An 18,658-nucleotide genomic window follows, 5' to 3' on the forward strand; every position below is an offset into this window, starting at 1 on the left:
TTCATATAACAAATGTGTATTTAAATACATATTTTAGATACATTATACAGATGAATATATGAAAAGAGTGTGATGTAACGCATAACAATTTTTATAAATATTGAGTTCATACAATATGGTAAGAAAAAGATTTTACTCAGAAATATCTGAGCATTTTCTGAGATAAAATATCTAGCTTTAAATTCCTTCTTACTAGATAAATCCAGGCTTAGAGGTGATCATAAGGCATGCCGAACACCTGCAACCTCCTACTGAAGTCACTGAGAGGTGAAGGTTTTTGACACTGCCCAGGATCAGGCCCTCAGCTTATCACAAGAAGTACTATAAAAATTATACACAACTTTTAGAATGAATTAGCTAAAAACAAGCAATGCTCCAGACTGCAGTAAAAAAAAAAAGTTACTTCTCCTAAATTTATGTTACTGTTCCTTGGCTCAAAAACTTTACTTTTTAAAAAGTGGATACCTGCGGTCCATCTCTGGCTTCATAGAAGTCACCCACTCCTATTTTTGCACTGAAGCTGAAATTGTCCCTTGAGATATCCATTATTCCATTTCTGCTGAGATACTGAAAAAATCACATATTTTTCCACTTCAGCTTGTAAATAATTACAACTCAGCTTTGATGTAAAGCTTTGCGAGTGTAATGTTTTGCATATTCTATAAAGGGAATATGCATTTATAAGAGATCAAATCAGTAAAAAGTTGAGATACATTAAGCCTCGCATCACAGGACATTTTTGAAATAAGGAACTTTACTGGAGGAAAAATCACGTTTTGTATTAAGAGCATGCTTAGTAGCATAAGAATCTAGAAATTAAGAAAAGAAACCTACCTTTATTACTTCAGGATACTGTCTCAGCTTCTTTCCACAAGGTGCAAAATATGCTACTTCACCTTGAAGACGACCACCAAAGTTTCTTATTCGGGTTTCTCTTTGCCAGCTAGAGTAATAAGAAATAGTTGCAGACGGCTTTTTTTTTTTTTTTAATAATTAATGTCAATTTAATAATTTTACATGAAAGACAAGAATCCCGTATCTAAAATGTGACAGGGGTATCAAAAATTAGCTAGGCAAAAATGGAAACTTTTATTATGCAACTTGTCCAAACTGAATATAAATGGATTTATATCAAGCTATTTACATATTACCAGATTTTAAACTGCTTAGAACTATATTCCTGGTACAGTTATATGGAATCTGTTCAGGCTCAGGTCTCACCATCAGAACTAATTTCCAGTTTCAAAACTGCTACGAAGATTCGTAAGAGAATTTGATACAAAAGAATTAATACATGAACTATGCTGACACTTCCAAAGAGATCCAGAGTAACTGTGATTCAGAAATCTAAATCCTTGAAGCCCTTTTCACATATTTCAGCCCCAAATACTTTAAAATGCCATTTCTTTACCAACTGACTTTTGAAGGTATTATCTCTATTTAGCGAATCTCAAGTAAATATGTGACCTACCCGTATTCTAGAGGAACACGCAGCTCCCGTTCATCTGTCACTCTTCGTCTTTTTGAAATACCTAAAACAGAATTTCTGATTAACACCTAAGAAAGAACATCAAAAAAGTCTAAAAATAATGTGTTCCTAAAATATAGTTTTTTATACTTATAGCCCCAAACCACAAGGTAAGTTATTTTTACATTCTACCCATTATATACACTTAAAGTAACAAGAGAATAAATTTAACTTATTTTTCTTTTGAAATTTTTCTTAGGTTTCCTTTGATCTTTTTCTTCTGAAATTGTAAATAAGATAAAACATTATCATACTATACAGAACTCCTGTCTTGTTTGGCTCTTTCAGGTATTATAAGGAGATAAAATAAAACAATTGGTTGCCACCCATATCTCCATGCCAGAAAAATGTTTTTTTCAGTACAGAAGATGAGAATGAACACACTCCTTTAAAGAAGTTCTTTAAAAATCCATACACTACTGGATTAAGCCTTCAAAGAGCACTGCGTATAGACTGTGGTCAAATGCCAAAGGCAGAATAGTTGGGGGATTTTTCCAGCTATTCAGAATTCCAAGAGCTATTTCCGTGTTTGGTGCTCATCCCAGGCTGAAGCAAAACTATGACAGACGATTGCCAGCAGTGGGGTTTTACAGAGTGCAGAAAGCTGGTGCTTTTCTTAAGCCTTTTTAAGAGAGCTGTAGGGCATGGACTACGGACACAGGTGAGCTCTGGGAAGATGCGTTTCTCAGATGCTGCTCCCGAAGCTGCTCTGCCTCGGTGCAGCCAGGCAGCGTCAGACGTTCGGCAGCGTCAGAGGTTCAGCAGTGCGGGCTCCCAGCCGACACAGCTGAACGGTCTGCGAGCAGCTGGCGAGCCCTCTCCTCTGCCGCGTACACCCACGAGCTGCCCACGCTTGGAAGCCAGACTTCCTGGACACTTATTCGCAGTCTTAAACACGGCTATTACACTAACTATTACACTAACTGCGTGTTACGCTGGGGGGAAACACTGCTTGTCTCAGCACAGGTGAATTTAAAAAAGGAACTGTTCGGTGAAAAACAGGTACGGAGAAGAGGAGACAAGATCTCTTCAGTGACTGACTACCATTAGATAAGATGGATCAAAAACAATTTTAAATTACATAATGGTGATTCTTAGTAGGCAAAAAGTATTAGACCTAAAATAAGGAGACAAATTTAACGTATTGTGCCTCTCACCTCCATCTACAAACAGACATAAACCACTATCAGCCTTTTACAAGTATAAACCAACGCAGACTCCTGAGCAACAAAATTAGCTGTGTACTTTAAGAATTTGGATTACTCCTAAAACATGGGAAATCTTTTACAAACTGTAAAATTAACAGACCTGTTCCTGAGAAAAATAACAAGTAGATCCCTTATATTTCTTCAAAGTTAATGCCCTCAATGACAAAGCTCATAATTCCTACTCCACTGAACCCCAAATATAAAGATCAATTTATGAGTGTATGTCCCCATTTAAAACCTATTTACATGTTAATTAAATATCAAGTTGCTAAGTAGTAAATAGGCAATTTAATTGTTACTGTGCAAATAAAGACATGTCCAACTTTAAAAAATGCAGACTTTTCTGTAGCAGCACTAATTACTAAATCTTACAAATCAGTCACCAAATGAAAGATTATGAACACTGTAAAACATCATAAAATTACTAAATGTACTTTTCATACACCTTTTAAAAATACTTACTAGGTGTAATCCACACATTCTATTTAGATTTTTTTTTAATAATGAATTAAGTTATATTTCAACTAAATACAGTCACTGAATTTGTTGAGGAAGGGGCAGAAATAAAAGATTCTGCATGCAAATTATAATGTATAGAAATTAAACATGAACTAGAATAACCGCTAGAGAATAAAATGTAAGTAAATAATAAAGACTAAATAATGAAGACTTTTTACATAATAAAAATAAAATCTAGCTATTAAATACTACTTTCTCCCCAAATAACTATAAGAATCTAACACTACCACAACGGTTTGGAATGAAAATGTCCTGAACTAAGTGCTATGTTCAGGTCCTTAGTAACTGCAGTTCTGCTGACCGATTGTATTATCTGTTCAAAACATCTGGGAAAATATCACTTGGTAACAGTGTCTTAATTACTTTTTATAAATACTTTTACAACACATGCCAATTATACGTTACACTGTACTATATAAAAAGACATTCAGATACCACAGTGTGCACTTGGCGCAAGTGCAGATGACGGCGTCCCAATAAAAACCGTCGGCTGGGACTCAGGACATAAGGCAGCTGGCGCAGAGCTTGGGGTCTTTGCTACTTGGAGGTTAAGTGGTGTGGAATGAGCTCCAAGACCAACAGAAGAGCTCTTCACAGACGGAGCAGTTTTATTCAGTTTCAGTGGAGTTTTTTCTCCCTCAGTGTCTGTATCTGATTCATCTTGATCTTTATCATCATCATCATCTTCAGACCCTTCTGTATCTGACTCAGAATTACTGTCAGACTCTGTTAAGAAATTGTAGCAAAAGGCACATTATGACTGGATAACTAACAGCAACCACGCTTAAGTTCTGATGCTCATCAAATTCATGGCTTTATTAAGTAAGAAGGTTTTCTGCCTTAAAAATATTTTAAAAGGTCTCTGAGTAGCAACAAAAGGTTACAATGAATTTACTTAAACTTTAAAATGACTATAAATATGACAGTATAATGTAATTCTGCATGATAACGCACTGTGGTTTGGTATGAAATATTTATTTTTTATTGAGGAGACGAGAGACAGAGAAGAGGCAGCACTTTAAGAGATTCTTTGCCTTAGAATTGGCTACAGCTAAGACACATTTCCTGCGAGCCAGGCAGTGGCTGAACACTGCCACAGGATGGGCATCTTACAGGCTGTGAAACGCAGCATAAAGAGCAGAAAGCAAGTGGTGGAACCAGGTACAGGCCGACAGTTGTTCAGGACCAGAGATATGGCAATCTGGGCAAAGGAGAGGTTAGACAGGGTAAAGGGCAGACGGGATGAGGAACTGAAGGTAGGCTAAAGCTGCAGGGGAGAAAGAGGATGAGTGCAGGGTCTGTGGAAGAGAGGGGGAAAGACAGCGACAAAGGTGGAGGTGGACACAAGAGATGCAGGCACAGAAGGAGAAAAGAAACGGCTGGGAATACAAGCTCTGCTTTGCAACAGGCCTAGCCTTTCCAATTTGTCCAAGAGCCTTTAAAATTGTAATCTGAAAGCAGTCTATAAACATCTAAGGCTTTACAACTGTCCTGGTATCTTTCTCTAGTCTTGCTCACTCACTACTCTGCTCCTGAACGAAGCCCAAACATACTTTTCCGGCCAATCCTGATAATTCAGAGGCTTTTTCAGTCCCTCTCTACAATAGATTCAGGGAAGCTTGTTCTGTAGATGGGCTCATAATAATTAACCATCAACCAGCCTATTCTTTCCCATCTTCTCCTGGGCACCTTGCCAGCTAAGCAGTATACGAGCCCAAGCTGGGCGATTCATCTGGAAGCCAGGTCCTTGGCACCCTTTCCAAAAGGCCCTGAAGACCCCTTACTGTGACAGCTGGAAGTATACTTGTCATAAGAGCAAAAATCAGAATACTCTAAACATGATTTTGGATATGCAACTACTGGGGACGAGGAGGAATGCACAGCTTTCCAGGGTATCTGTAAGACACTGTGAGAACCATGTCACCTCACAATTTCCTACCCATATTAAAAAGTTGTAGGAAATGCATCTTTTCAAAAATAACATTTCTACTTTTTGTATTAAAAAGATTAAACCACCTGATTGGCTGTCATCAGAATCATCATCTTCATCGTCCTCATCTTCATCATCATCATCGTCGTCATCATCGTTTGAGTCATCAGAGTCCTTACTGCTGGGGGCATCCGAGTCTGCCCCTCTGAACTGCTCCACCACCAGTTTTGCAGAATGAAGGCGGTGTTGTGTTTTTACTGCATTTATTGCATTATTGCTGACTGTTTTATCCTTTCCTGAAGCAGGTAACACAGGAGAGGTAGAGGGCATAACAGCTGTCCGGTTACCAGTTGTTTTTTTCCCACATGCACTCAAGTTCACCGGTGAAGAAAAAGGGGCACTACCAGATGTGGCTACACTTTCATTGATCTTGGTCTGGGATTTTGGTTTGGTAGTAAGTGCTAGAGGAGCTTCCTGGATGACGCTCTGAATAACTCCATTGGGTTGGTGATTACCTAAAAGTGCATTTGTCAGGAACGGATTAGAATGGTTGTTTTCCAAAGATGTGAGTTTTTGATGAGCTGGTGAACTAGAGGTTGGTTTGGAGCTTGACAAAGCTGCAATAACCTTCTTCAGGTTCTTAGATGATTCCTGTTTCTTCATCTGTGCTGTTGGGAATGTCTGTTTATATTGTTCCTACAGAAATAAGAAGAGGGGGGGATTAAAATTTTTTCAGCCAGGAAAACTCTTTTCAACCCTCAACATCTGCTTCCAGAAAAACTACCTTTAGTAGGTCAAAAGTAGGTGGTAACTACAACTGAAGATATGAGTAATTTGAAGTTGCTTTAGGCTCTCTCTTGATTTCGACTATAAATTGAGGAGGAAAAGACTGGTCCACAAACTCAAGATGAAGCTAATCTAAAGCATAGAGGGAAGCTTTTTCACTTGCTACATCACTCTAAGCAGTTTTCATGAAGACATTATGAATCTTCTAAAAATAATTCATTAAGAAAAAAATCCAAAAGGTAATGCCATAGGAAAAAAAATCCTCTTTTTCCTCATTTCAGCATATTAGGTCTCATTAGTGAATGTAAATCTAGTTTTAGAATTAATCCATTTTAAATCACAAGGCAAATACAACACAGTAATGGCTACAAAAATAGCAGAAGACAGAGAAGAGGCTCTTGGTATGGCAAAATTTGATCCAGAAATCCATGAAAAAAATGGTCTTACTCAAAAGTAGTGTTATGCTAGACAACCTTTTTTGATCTCTGAAACAGTACTGCCTGGAAGTTCTTCATGTAAAACTTAATTATTGCCTCAGAAATACAGGTAAAGCTTACACTGCCTTATTCTCAGGACTCTTCAAAAGACCAAGAAAATATCTAGATCTTCCTTGACAGAAGAAATAATAACAGAATGAATGCACATTAACAAATGGCTATATTGATACAAAAAAGATAAAGATGGTGCTTTTTAAATAATTTTTTAAAAGTCAAATAAAATACATTCTTAAGTTACTACCATTTAAAACTGAATAAACTGCAAAATAAAAATTCATGCACTACATTTCCAGTAAAATTTTTAAAGAAAGGCAAATCACTAAATGGGTGAGAAATCACCAGCTAAACACTCATAACCTAAATTTGACAGCAGAAGGCTATTCCAATGGCAAAAAAATAAATTTTAATAATTATAATTCACTTAACAACTTCAAGTAAATGATTAGCTTAAAAGAATTTGTAATTGAATGGAAAAATAGTATTCCTTTTCTATTCTAGGAATCTATTACAAGTACTTTTTAGTCTTAAAATCCTAAATTACCTGTGAATCAAATAAACTCAGTTTACTCTTTAGCAATACCCAGTGTAAACATTTTTAAATACAAGATCCTTATTCTCTTCCAATTTCCATTCAAATCTAACTGAACAGAAATTATGTCAATTAAGTCAAAAAAAATGCATCAGCTGTAATAACTAACAACAAAATATAGAAACTGAGAATCTGTAGACACAGATTCTTTGGTTTTTAAGCTACAGAAATGCCAAGATAGATACGTGTAAATGTATTGTAGACTCCTGATCCGCAAAAAGGAGGATCAAATTTATTGCAAAGGCCATACTCAGTTTTAATAGCTATCCATTTGTGAATATCCTCCTGTCTTTAAAAAACAAACAAAAAAGCACACAAAAAAAATAAATTGCTCATTTAATAAAAAGGCTTTCAGCTCCCTGATTTTAAATCATGAATAAAATAGATTATTTTAATTACTTTTACTTAAATCTATCCACCCTGAAACAAAGAAAAGCCATGCTTACATACAAGATATGGGAAGTATTCTGACTGAAACTAGGAGAAGCAAAAGAAAAGCATTCAGGCCAGACTATTTACCCAGGAGTACTTTTCTCAATGTAATATATTGATTTTAGCTGCTAAATTTCCTTAAGAGATGCACAACACAATCCTTTGGGTTTTTTTGTCAGGACATAATGAAAGACAGAAGCTTTTAAATTTTCCTAATCCACCATGCTGAAGCCCTTCCAAATGCAGTTACACTCTGTCTTTAACTTATCCTTTGTGTCCAAGTATTACAGGGGCTTACTGTATTTAAGATCTACCAGAATCCATAGACTGGGAAGAAGGTAAGGCAAAAACCTCCCAACTCTTCTGGTTAAACTTCAGACACTTCCGTAAAGCATTCAGCTCTATTGTTTCATTACTCATGGGCTTTTTTACACCCCCCCCCCTTTTTTTGTAGAAAGCCATCTTTGAACGCTGAATTTAGTCATTTCTCAGGTGTCCTTCGAAGTTCCACAGACTCACAGAGCAGTTAGGGTGGGACAGGGCCTCTGGAGATGACCTGTTCCAACCCCCCTGCTCCAGCAGGGTCAGCCTGAGCAGGTTGCTCAGGACCATGTCCAGTTGGGTTTTGAGAATCTCCAGGGATGGAGACTCCACCACCTCTCTGGGCAACCTGTTCCAGTGCTCAACCACCCTCACAGTGAAGATGTGCTTTCTTAGGTTTGGATGGAATTTCCTGTGCTTCAACTTGTGCCCATTGCCTCTTGTCCTGTCACTGGGCAACATTCAATTTGGTAAGAAAGGATTACAGATAACTCCTAGAGATTCAAAAATGTACATCTTGCCCTTCAAAAATGTCTCCACATGTCCATTGGTATAGGAAAAAAACATGCTCCTAAGTGACAATATGCTGCTTTGCTTTATATGCCAATGGCTTGTACTGAGGTGTCCCTAAAAAATTAAGGCCCCTAATAATTACATGGGTAAATATTTACTCAATAACCGCACTGGGGTCCATCACCACTTGCGGAAGTGAAGGTCAAGTTTTTAAAATATGTTTAAGAGGTTACGTGTCTATGTAACTTAATTTTGAGATAGTCGCATTTCTTTATTTTTGCCACATTGAGAGCTAGATCCAGAATACAAACCAACGGGACTTACAGAGATCCACATAAGTATTCAGACATGTAGTTCCTTATAAAATCTGTAAGAGTTTCTCAGCTGAAATATATTTGGAGGAGGTGAGCCTTGGCATATATCTTTCCAGGTACTCTTACCAGTATATGGTTGACTTTCAAAAGATCTGTAGAACTTTACTATGCAATGAGCATGAAACTAAAGTTCAGCATTATGTGTCAATAAGCTGCATATGTAACTGCATCATGTATACATTCAGATATGCACATATACATATGCATCACCAAGTAAATTACTTGCTTTTCTCCAAGATAAATTAACAGAATAGTTCAAGACACTTGTACTGTATAGTGAACCATTTCTAAAATTAAAGCATAATATTTGCTGCTCTAAAAAAAGAAAAAATGAAATAGTTCAGTACATACAACAATCCACACAACTTAGCTAATTTACATCATTCACAGATTCACATCAATTCTAAGCATGTCAGAATAAGCGTTATTCGACAATAAATGCACATATATTTTTCAAAACATTTCAGAGAGCTTCACAACAGATGACAGAACAGATGTTAAGAAGATGACAGGTAACAAATAATTAAGTTATTGGTGACTTTGACTCACCCGTTTCGATCTTACATCACTGGTCAAAGGGGTAGATTCTTCAGAGGTATTTTTATTCCCTGCTTTGAGTAGAGCAGAGGAAGGAACTATAAGTTTTAAATAGGTTTCCTTTTTGGCTTGATTTACCAAAGACAAAGGTTTCACATTGGGAACCAGTCCCGTAGACTGTATTACACTTGTGTGTTTGTTCACAGATTCCTCCTTTGCCTGAGAGCTTTGGAAAATAAAGGGAAGCTGCTGTGACAAAACCTGAGGCTGCTTCTGCTGGGACTGGAACGGTGAGTGAGTCTGGGAATCAGACACAAGAGGTATCTGCTGGTGTGTTCTTTTTTCTTGGGACTTTTCATGTGTTTTTTGTCCATCTGTTTTCATATCTGTTACACCACTATGCATTAGCACCTGCAAAATATGTATTTTTGTTTATATTAGATCAATTAAAGATGCTGAATAAAAATTACATCATCAATCCTCATAAAACAGTTACATTATTCTTGACAGACAATGAACAATAATAGTTTTAAAATAACCTTACATTTTATTGTTTAGTCTTTCCTTTCCCAAATAACTTCACCACGTGAAGATACTGTTTTATAGAGAAACAGTACTAAAACATGGTTGTTTTGAAATGTATTCTTGACTGTAAATCTCTTTTTCTTCTACTGGCTACTGAGGAAGATTAATTGCTTTACTGGGGAAAAAAAAGAACTGCAAACAAAATGCAGTATCCACAGAAAGACACAATTCCAATACACTATCAGCATGCAGCACTTAATTTCTTTTTATTTAAATATTTCCTACTTTATATCAAAACTAATGAGCTACCAATTGTTAACTATTAGTCTCCCCACTCCCCCACCGCAAAAAGGAGGGGGGAAGAAACATACAGAAAACCCATAAACTAAAACGAAAAGAAGCACTCCTAACTTGCATTGATGCGTAAGTAAACAATTACTCACTGGAACAAACATTAACAGATCAATTTTTCACAAACAGCTTCCAGTGACAAGACTTTTAGCAGCAATGAGGTGTCATACCTTGTTCTTGTTTTTATGATGTGCTTCATTTTCAGAATCAGAATCATCATCTTCACTCTCTTCAACACTCTGGTCTTCCTCTTCCTCCTCTTCATCCTCCTCTAGATCATCGGAGTCACTGCTACTTATGCCTTCACTTGAGGTGTCTGAAGAGGAGCCCGAATCACTGTCACTGTTACTGGAGCTTTCCACGGCTTTTTTCCTAGGTTTCTACGAGGAAGATGAATGCTCTATTAATGGTTCACCTTTAACCCGTTGCATCATCTGATCATTATGCTTAATCTCAGGAACCCATGAACACACCTGATTCTCAAGAGGGTCTTAGCAAAAAGGAGAAAGAAGTTGTTCACAAGGTGATGAATAATAAAACACATTGCAAGATTCCACCAAAACATTTCTGGGACAACATACACTGTCAGAATAGTGGGCACCACTACACTTCAAAAGCATCGTATCAAATTCAGGCCTAGAAAACTGGTCTGGAATTCAGGTCCAGCAAACATCTGAAGAACGTACTTCTTCCAACACATTTAAAAACCAGGGCATTATTCTAAAATAATTTTGAAAGAACAAGACATACTGTATTAATCAAGATGTTTCAATGACACATTCATTTAAACTACATTACTTGACATGTAATTTCACAGTACATGCTGTTCAAATATTTTATGTTTTGGCTATTGAAAAAAATATATTCAACAAGTTGCTTTTGAGAACTGCTTCTGAAAAATGAACCAACAACTCCTGAAATACTCTGACAACTACATTATGTTTACTTTCTTCTTGTGAAGAACCACAGATTTACATAGTATTTCCATGAAACAACAGAAACAGTATCTGCTGAAGAGGGAGGAAAAAAGAAAGGTGTCAAAAACACAGGAACTGTGAAGTGCTGAAACTGCAAGACCAGGTTTTAAAATACAATAGATGAGGAAAGTTAGCTTTTGGGAAACTAACTAAAAGGAATACGTGCATTTTACAAAAAGATTTGAAGGATATGCATGTAGACTCAGTGTTATTATGGAGACTATGTGAGAGATGCATGAAAATATGCATTAATTCATTTAAAAAAAAAGTGTATTAAATAAGCAAAGATCTGGCAGAATGCTGTCAGAAGGTGGAGAACTGGATGAAACAATTACAGATGTAGGGCAGCGACAGAGAAGTGTTATGTAGCATCCAAGCAGCGCACATGGAGTCACTGAGGGAATCTGTAAAGACGAAATTAGGCAAAAGGAAGATAGATGCCTTATACTGGACAGCAAGAACAGGTGACTAGAGAGCAAAAAAGCTGCAGCAATTCTAGATTACAACAGAAATGGGAACATCAAAAAAATTGTTCTTTAGAAATACTTTTTTTTTTTTTTTAAGAAAACAATATTGACATGGTTTACTTTTCACGTCTATCTTGTTCATGGCAAGTATATTATAAAACAAGGGCTTTAAAAAAAAAATAAACTTACTGAAATTATCTGGAGCACATAAAACTTACTTATAAGTGGGAATGAATTTACCTTGTTGGATGCTACTTGGAAATAACTATTAAACATGAAAGTTGTAAGAAGATTATGCCTCATCTGCAGTGGTCAATTGGCTGGTATTTGTATTTTTTTTTTTTTTTTTTTTTTAGAACTAGGTTTTCTTTCTCATTTATCTGTGGTGAACACAGTAATACATCATCGTACTTACTGCTATTAAAAGGTACTTCATGTCAACATGCATTGCTTAACTGTTGAGAAATCTTAAGAATTTAAGTGTATTTATATGGATATATTGTTTCACTGTTTAATTCAAGAAGGTGTCAGTTGGTACTACAGATGAGTGACTACATTCTGAATGTATGCAGACATATATAAAGTAACAGCTTTAATTAAACTGCACCTGCTTATGGTAGGTCATGCATGTTTGTGGCTGACCTACTTTACATCACATTAACGTTTCCTTTACATCATATCTTTTTATCTTCCTGTCTAATATTTGGCACAGATGTAGAATATTTGTTCATTACTGTTAGGGTCATAAAATGAAGGACAATACTGTAACCTGAAGGACTAAAGTAAAAATGCCTCCTGGAATCACATCTCTAGGACTGTATTCTACTTTTTTCCCTTCATAGTTCTCTATTTGTCACTGTAGGTTAAAGAGGAAACATCCAAAACAATGCAACAAATTCATTTTCCAAAACCAAAAATATCCAGTTATTCATGGTGCTGCTGAAATATATATTGATAACCTAGACTTCTTCAGAAATGTATGGAACCATCTAGCAAAAGAAGAGTTTGTGAACAGGCTTACTCAGCTGATTGCGTTCACTTTCGCTCACCAACTACTAGCCACTGTATCTCATGAATCTATCTTTTCACAGAACCACAGAGCAGTTGGACGCTGGACATCCCCCGCTCCAACCCCCCTGCTCCAGCAGGTCAGCTTGGGCAGGTTGCTCAGGACCGTGTCCAGTTGGGTTTTGAGAATTTCCAAGGATGGCGGCTCAACCTCCTCTCTGGGCAACCTGCTCCGGTGTTCAACCACCCTCACAGTGAAGTGTTTTCTTGGGTTCAAGTGGAATTTCCTGGGGTTCTGTTTGTGCCTATTGCCTCTCATCCGCTCACTGGGCACCACTGAGGGGAGTCTGGCCCTGTCCTCTTGACACCATCCCATCAAATATTGATGCACATTGATACGATCCCTCTGAGTCTTATCTTCTCCAGGATGAACAGTCTCATCTCTCTCACCCTCTCCTCATAAGAGTCCCTTAGTCATCTCTGTGGTCCTGCTATCCTCTCATGGTGCAGACAAGAGAATAGGAAAGTTATCACACCAAGAAAGGAGTCAGGAACATTATTGCAAAAAATAAAGGTGCAAGCTCTTCTTAGCCACATCCGAGACAGAAGTCTGACACACAAAGGAGGACAACTAGCTACAGTGCTTGGCTTTGAAATAATTTAAGTGTAATAAATTCAAATACAGGAAGAACATGGATGCACCACTTCAAAAGAGAACCACCCACATAAGAAAAGACATTTTGACATAAAAATCAATACAATTTGAAAGCAATCAAATGTCTAGAAACATAGCAGAAACTTAACTACATTGTGAAATACAGCAGCTTTCCTCAGCATTTTTACTTTATAAACAAACAGAATCTCTTCTGATATAGCTAAAACCAATAGAAGTTGGATTAGCTGGATTTCACCAGAGGGGATAGCAATTTAATAGCTTAGAGAAAAAACAGTGATAAAGTATCTTGGGCTGCAGTAGGAACGGCATTGCCAGCAGGTCGAGGGAGGTGATCCTTCCCCCCTGCTCAGCACCAGTGAGACCACCTCTGGAGTACTGTGTCCAATTCTGGGCTCCCCAGTACAAGACATGGACATACTGGAGCAAGTCCAGCAAAGGGTGCTAAGAAGGTTAAAGGACTGGAGCATCTCCCATACAAGAAGCAGCTGAGAGGGCTTGGATTGCTTAGCTTGGAGAAGAGAAGGCTCAGGGGGGAATCTTATCAATGTTTATAAATATCTGATGGGAGGGTATAAAGAAGACAGGGCCAGACTCTTCTCAGTGGTGCCAGTGACAGGACAAGAGGCAACAGGCATAAACTGAAACACAGGAAATTCCATCAGAACACACGAAAAGCTTTTTTACTGTTAGAGCGGTCGAATCCCTGAAAAGGTTGCCCAGAGAAATTATGGAAGCTCCATCCTTGCATATACTCAAAACCTGACTGGACACAGTCCTGAGGAACCTTCTTTAGCTGACCCTGATTGAGCAGAAAGGTTGCACTAGACAGTCTCCAGAGGTCCCTTCCAACCTCAGCTGTTTTGTGATTTAGTTTATAGACACTAGAAAATCTGCTGGATGGTTATGCTAATGGAAAATGTCCATTGTTATCTAGACTGAATAAGAGTAGCAAAAAAGCAGCCCTTCCTAATCACCCAGTGGGAGAGTCCCATAAAAGAGTGATTAGAGTGATGGTATAAAAAGATTCCAATCGTGATTTCAAAGTACTGATATTTATGAAGGAAATGCAACATGATAATTGCCAAAAGGAGATATTAAAGATGAAGGATGTGAGTAGGGTTAACAGTCCAGCTTTCCTGACCCTAATCCTGGAATCTAGATAGATAAACGACTAGATCCCCAGCAAAAGATCTTGGGGTTGTTTCCTTTCTCACCAAATGCCAACAATGGTAGGAGACTTTAGGCCAAACATGAGACAGAAGTCCACCAGCTATGCCTTCTCCTCCTGGAGACTTTTGTTTTACTGCATGTAAAAATCATACTGGCCTTCCTTATCCTAGAATTTCCTTATGCAATCAGCAGAAGGGCATCAGTAGAAGGGCAGCCCATTTTACATGTCTTTTGTGAGGCTGAAGCAGCACAATCAGATGAATTTGTATTTATAAAGAATATTTATTTATTCAGTTTATCTTATACTCAGCAACGAACAGGGCAGGCTTCAAAAGAAGAGAATAAAAGCATGTTGAAGTCATCAGCGTTCCAGTGTCTGGGGAAGCACAATACAGCCATACAGAAAGGTACAGCAGTTACTCAAGTTTTGTACATATGGAGTCACCGGATGGATGATACCTCAGACTGAAATCCTTACAACAAAATCCTTTTTCAGTAAAATATCTTTATGCTCAACAGATGTAATGCAACATGCCTCAGATATACAATGATGAGTAAGGATTAGGCACAATTTTTAAATCACGTTTTAGAGGGATTCTGGTTTATCATTGCCTGATATGAAGAGTGCTCTGAAAGATCAAAAACACACCCAAGGCCCAAGCAACTGGATGAGACCACCTAAAAACTACAGCTTTGAAGATCAGATGGTTCCACCACAGATAGCTACTATTCAGAAGTCTCTTTCACCACTGCAGGCAAAAAACAAAAACAACAAAAAAACCCCATACACTACAAGTGACTCAGCTTGCACTTTAGGAATCCCTAAAATAGTAGGGCAATGAAACTGGAATTCAACCAGGAAGAAAACTTTACACAAACTAACTCTTGACATTTTCATCAGCTGTAAAAACAGTTAGGTTGGTGACAGCTCTGTCATTTCCCTTTATTTATTTACCCATATAAGAGACCAAACAGGACAAAGATGATGAGAACATTCAAAAAGATGTAAGCAGCTTTTAAAAATCTAAGAACACAGACCAGTACAAAGAAAAAATAAAACACAGATTGCACGTTCACTTTTAACAGGCAATATTAATTGTTAGAGTTTCTTATAATACTCATTTGGTTATGAATATTCATATATATAGTTTTTCAATTGTGTACTGTTTGCCTAGAATAATTAATTTGAGGTTTAGATGGGATGAGAGCCCAAATCTAAAGAGTAAATAGTGAATAACAGCTTACATATGGTGTTCCTTCAAACAGCCAGAACTAAGTCCTTAGGTACAACACAGGCAAAGAAGATTTTTTTTAAAACTTGATAAGCTGGTCATGAAAAGAAGATCAAAGGGCTGTTAAAACGGTTGCCTACAGATATGTCAGGAATGGAAGAAAAGGCAGAGTTAGAGCAACTGCAGCGGGCAAGCAGAAATGCACACAAGGAGCCCGGGCCTGCCTCCAGCGGTAGCTTCCTTCCAGCCCTCCCCAGGGGCTTTGGGATTACGCTAACAACGCGTAAGGCAACAGGGAGCGAAACCGCTAACCGCAGGACCCAAATGACAGGCGGCTGGATATAACCCAAAGGGAACGGGACAAACTATTTCAGGGGCCAGGACGGACTCCAAGGAGTGCACACGTACGTTACGACCTCCTTTTAGCCTTTAGGGAATCAGCAGTTTAGAACTTCAGTACAGTTTAGAGAGAAAGCTTAAAAAACATATTATCCAAGAAAAGTGACACGCTTCAATTAAAACATCAACTCCCAAAGAAAATTACAGCCCAGAACACGATTAAAGAAATTAAAGGAGGAATACTAAAAATTAAAACCCCAAAGAAAAGAACATTTGGAGAGGTATAAAGAACTAAATTGTTTCAAAATAAACTATTCAGTAAAATCTCCTATGGAGAGAAAAATAATTAAAAAAAGAGGCAAGTGTTGTCATGCTTTGAATTTTAAGAATAGAACATTTGTGGGAGCACTAAAATACTGAAGATAACTAAATCTTTATCTGAGAACTTCTAGCCCTTCTCTCACTTCAATTATTGTCCTGATTTGTGTTTACTCATCTGCTTTTGCTAAGATGGCAACATATTCATGTATAATGCCTAAGAATATTATTCAAGAAGTTCCCTTAAAAATATGCTTCATATTAGTTTAATATATATATACATAAGCATCAATAAAGAATCGAGAAACGCCTTGTATTTGTTATTTCATAAACAGAGATAAATTTATTATCCTGTGGAACCTAATTAATTTCTCTATTAAAGGCGCCATGCAAATTTCAAAGAGTACCCCAATCCATAGGCCATTTTCAAAATCTATGATTATACTGGCAAAATATCCCACCATGAAATATTCCATCCTTCTACTGCCTCCTGCTTAATCTTCTGCCTTTAGAGTGGCTCAGTTCCAGTTCTGGCCTTATTCTAACCTACTGGAAAAAAGTACTGAGCTCTGTACTGATTTTTTTTAATCCAATCTTTTGATCCAATCCTTATTTTGGCACATCCTTTTCTCCAAAGATCTTCAAAATGCCTAAAACAACCCTTATAATTCTGCTTCAATCCTGTATTCTCTTATATAGTTAATTTCGGTTAAATTTATTAACCTCTAAGCCTCTCTTTAAAATGATAATGACAATCACTAATCTCGTATGTATATATTACTTGAGGACACTCAGTTAATCACATACAAACAATAAGATAACAGAATGGGCTTTCACAAAATTTGGTCATGACAGAATGGGCCTTTATGATACTTGGTCTTTTGAGCACTCTCAACAAACTCAAAAGAGTAAAGACTGCATGATCAAGTCTGTGCAGGAGGAGTAAGGAAGACCAGTACACTCAGAAACACAAACGGTAATAGGGCTAAATGCAAAAAGTCGGAAAGAGGAGGAGGATTTTGAGCATTCTGTATGTTTTGATTGGAAAGGTTGTTCAAATCTTCCATTAAGTAATACTGATCACATCAAGATGTTTCTGAGGAAAAGAAATTTCAAGTAGGTAAGGCTAAGAGGGACAGAATAGACAAACTACTAGAAAGTCAGGATATTTTACTTGAATAAGATCAGGAACAACAAAAATCCCATCTAGTATTAAAAAATTACTACAAAAAGCTTAGGAAACAAAACTTCAGACAACCTGAAATTTATCAATATTAGATAAAAGCTTTAGATGCAACAGTTAAGATACAACAACAAACAAATTTAAGAAAGGAGATACACTAATTGAATGCGCAGTTCCTCCTTCTAGAGCCAATCAGTATTTAGCAAATTGAAACTGGAGTTCGCAGCTAGCACCTGTTTCAAAAGAAAATGTAGCAAGGATATAGAACTGGTACTTAAAGAACAAAGATAAGACAAAGCAAAAGAGACAAATGATGATGAACATCCAGACTGAAATTTGAAAACAATAAGAGGTAAAAATTTCAGTGACATGCATAGTAACAAATAACTAAGCCAGTTCAATTTTTTGAATAAGACAAGTGACAAAAAAGTTAACAGAGAAGAGTTTTCTCATTAATTTACTTAAGATAAAAACTTTGGGAAAGGGATGTGGAGATACTGAAAGATGGTAATTTATTTGGTATTCTGCGTAGCCACAGTAACAAGCAAACACATCTGACACAGAGTTCTACAAGTGTTAGCACAGACATCATCTGGGAAATGCTTTACTTCTGCATCATAGAAGCAAAGCTGCATTCTGCACATAGATCTCCAGGCTACAAGAAGAGCTTCAGAAAACAAACAGCTATTTATCATACTGAGAAAAAAAAAAACAACAAAGTTTTCTTAAACATCTCCAGCTATCTTCACACCTTCAAAAGTTGCTGCTGGTTGAACATATGAAGACCTTTTTCAGGGAAACTGTTCTTTTGTATGTTAATAATTTCCCTATCGTCAATATACTAACAACCCTATCACTAGAAAAATATAATTAACCATTTTAGGGTTAACAGCTATTTTCATGCAGCTAGCTGGATGCAAACACCCACTCTGCTTTGAGAATGCCCATATCTCACTTAGGAACATTCGGATTTGAGGGTTGTACATAATGCCATGATGGAAAAGAGGAAGGAACAGTATGGAATACTGCTAGTATGGAGTAACTTCCTTAGCTTCTAATCTGACACTAATCAATTTCTGGTATCCAATCTCCTGTGTTTGAACATAACTGATTTTGGTTCCAAGAGCAGCAAAGTTTTCAAGCACTGTTTGGCTCAGTACACGAGCAGCTTTACCAAC

The 18,658-nt window shown here is 37.2% G+C and overlaps 1 protein-coding gene across 1 annotated transcript in view; it reads right to left on the reverse strand.

Moving 5' to 3' along the window:
- The window catches only part of BAZ2B (bromodomain adjacent to zinc finger domain 2B), a 167,369-nt gene that overhangs the window by 51,975 nt on the left and 96,736 nt on the right, over positions 1–18,658 (reverse strand). The window contains exons 6-12 of the mRNA XM_026087565.1: positions 10,281–10,490; positions 9,247–9,645; positions 5,272–5,881; positions 3,691–3,981; positions 1,472–1,532; positions 835–943; positions 466–567 (exon numbers count right to left, since the gene is read on the reverse strand). Of these exons, the coding sequence (XP_025943350.1) occupies positions 466–567; positions 835–943; positions 1,472–1,532; positions 3,691–3,981; positions 5,272–5,881; positions 9,247–9,645; positions 10,281–10,490 (1,782 nt within the window). The remainder of the gene's footprint in view (positions 1–465; positions 568–834; positions 944–1,471; positions 1,533–3,690; positions 3,982–5,271; positions 5,882–9,246; positions 9,646–10,280; positions 10,491–18,658) is intronic.

This window comes from Apteryx rowi, unplaced genomic scaffold, assembly GCF_003343035.1.
Source record: "Apteryx rowi isolate R43461 unplaced genomic scaffold, aptRow1 scaffold_720, whole genome shotgun sequence".
Classification (NCBI taxonomy): Eukaryota; Metazoa; Chordata; class Aves; order Apterygiformes; family Apterygidae; genus Apteryx; species Apteryx rowi.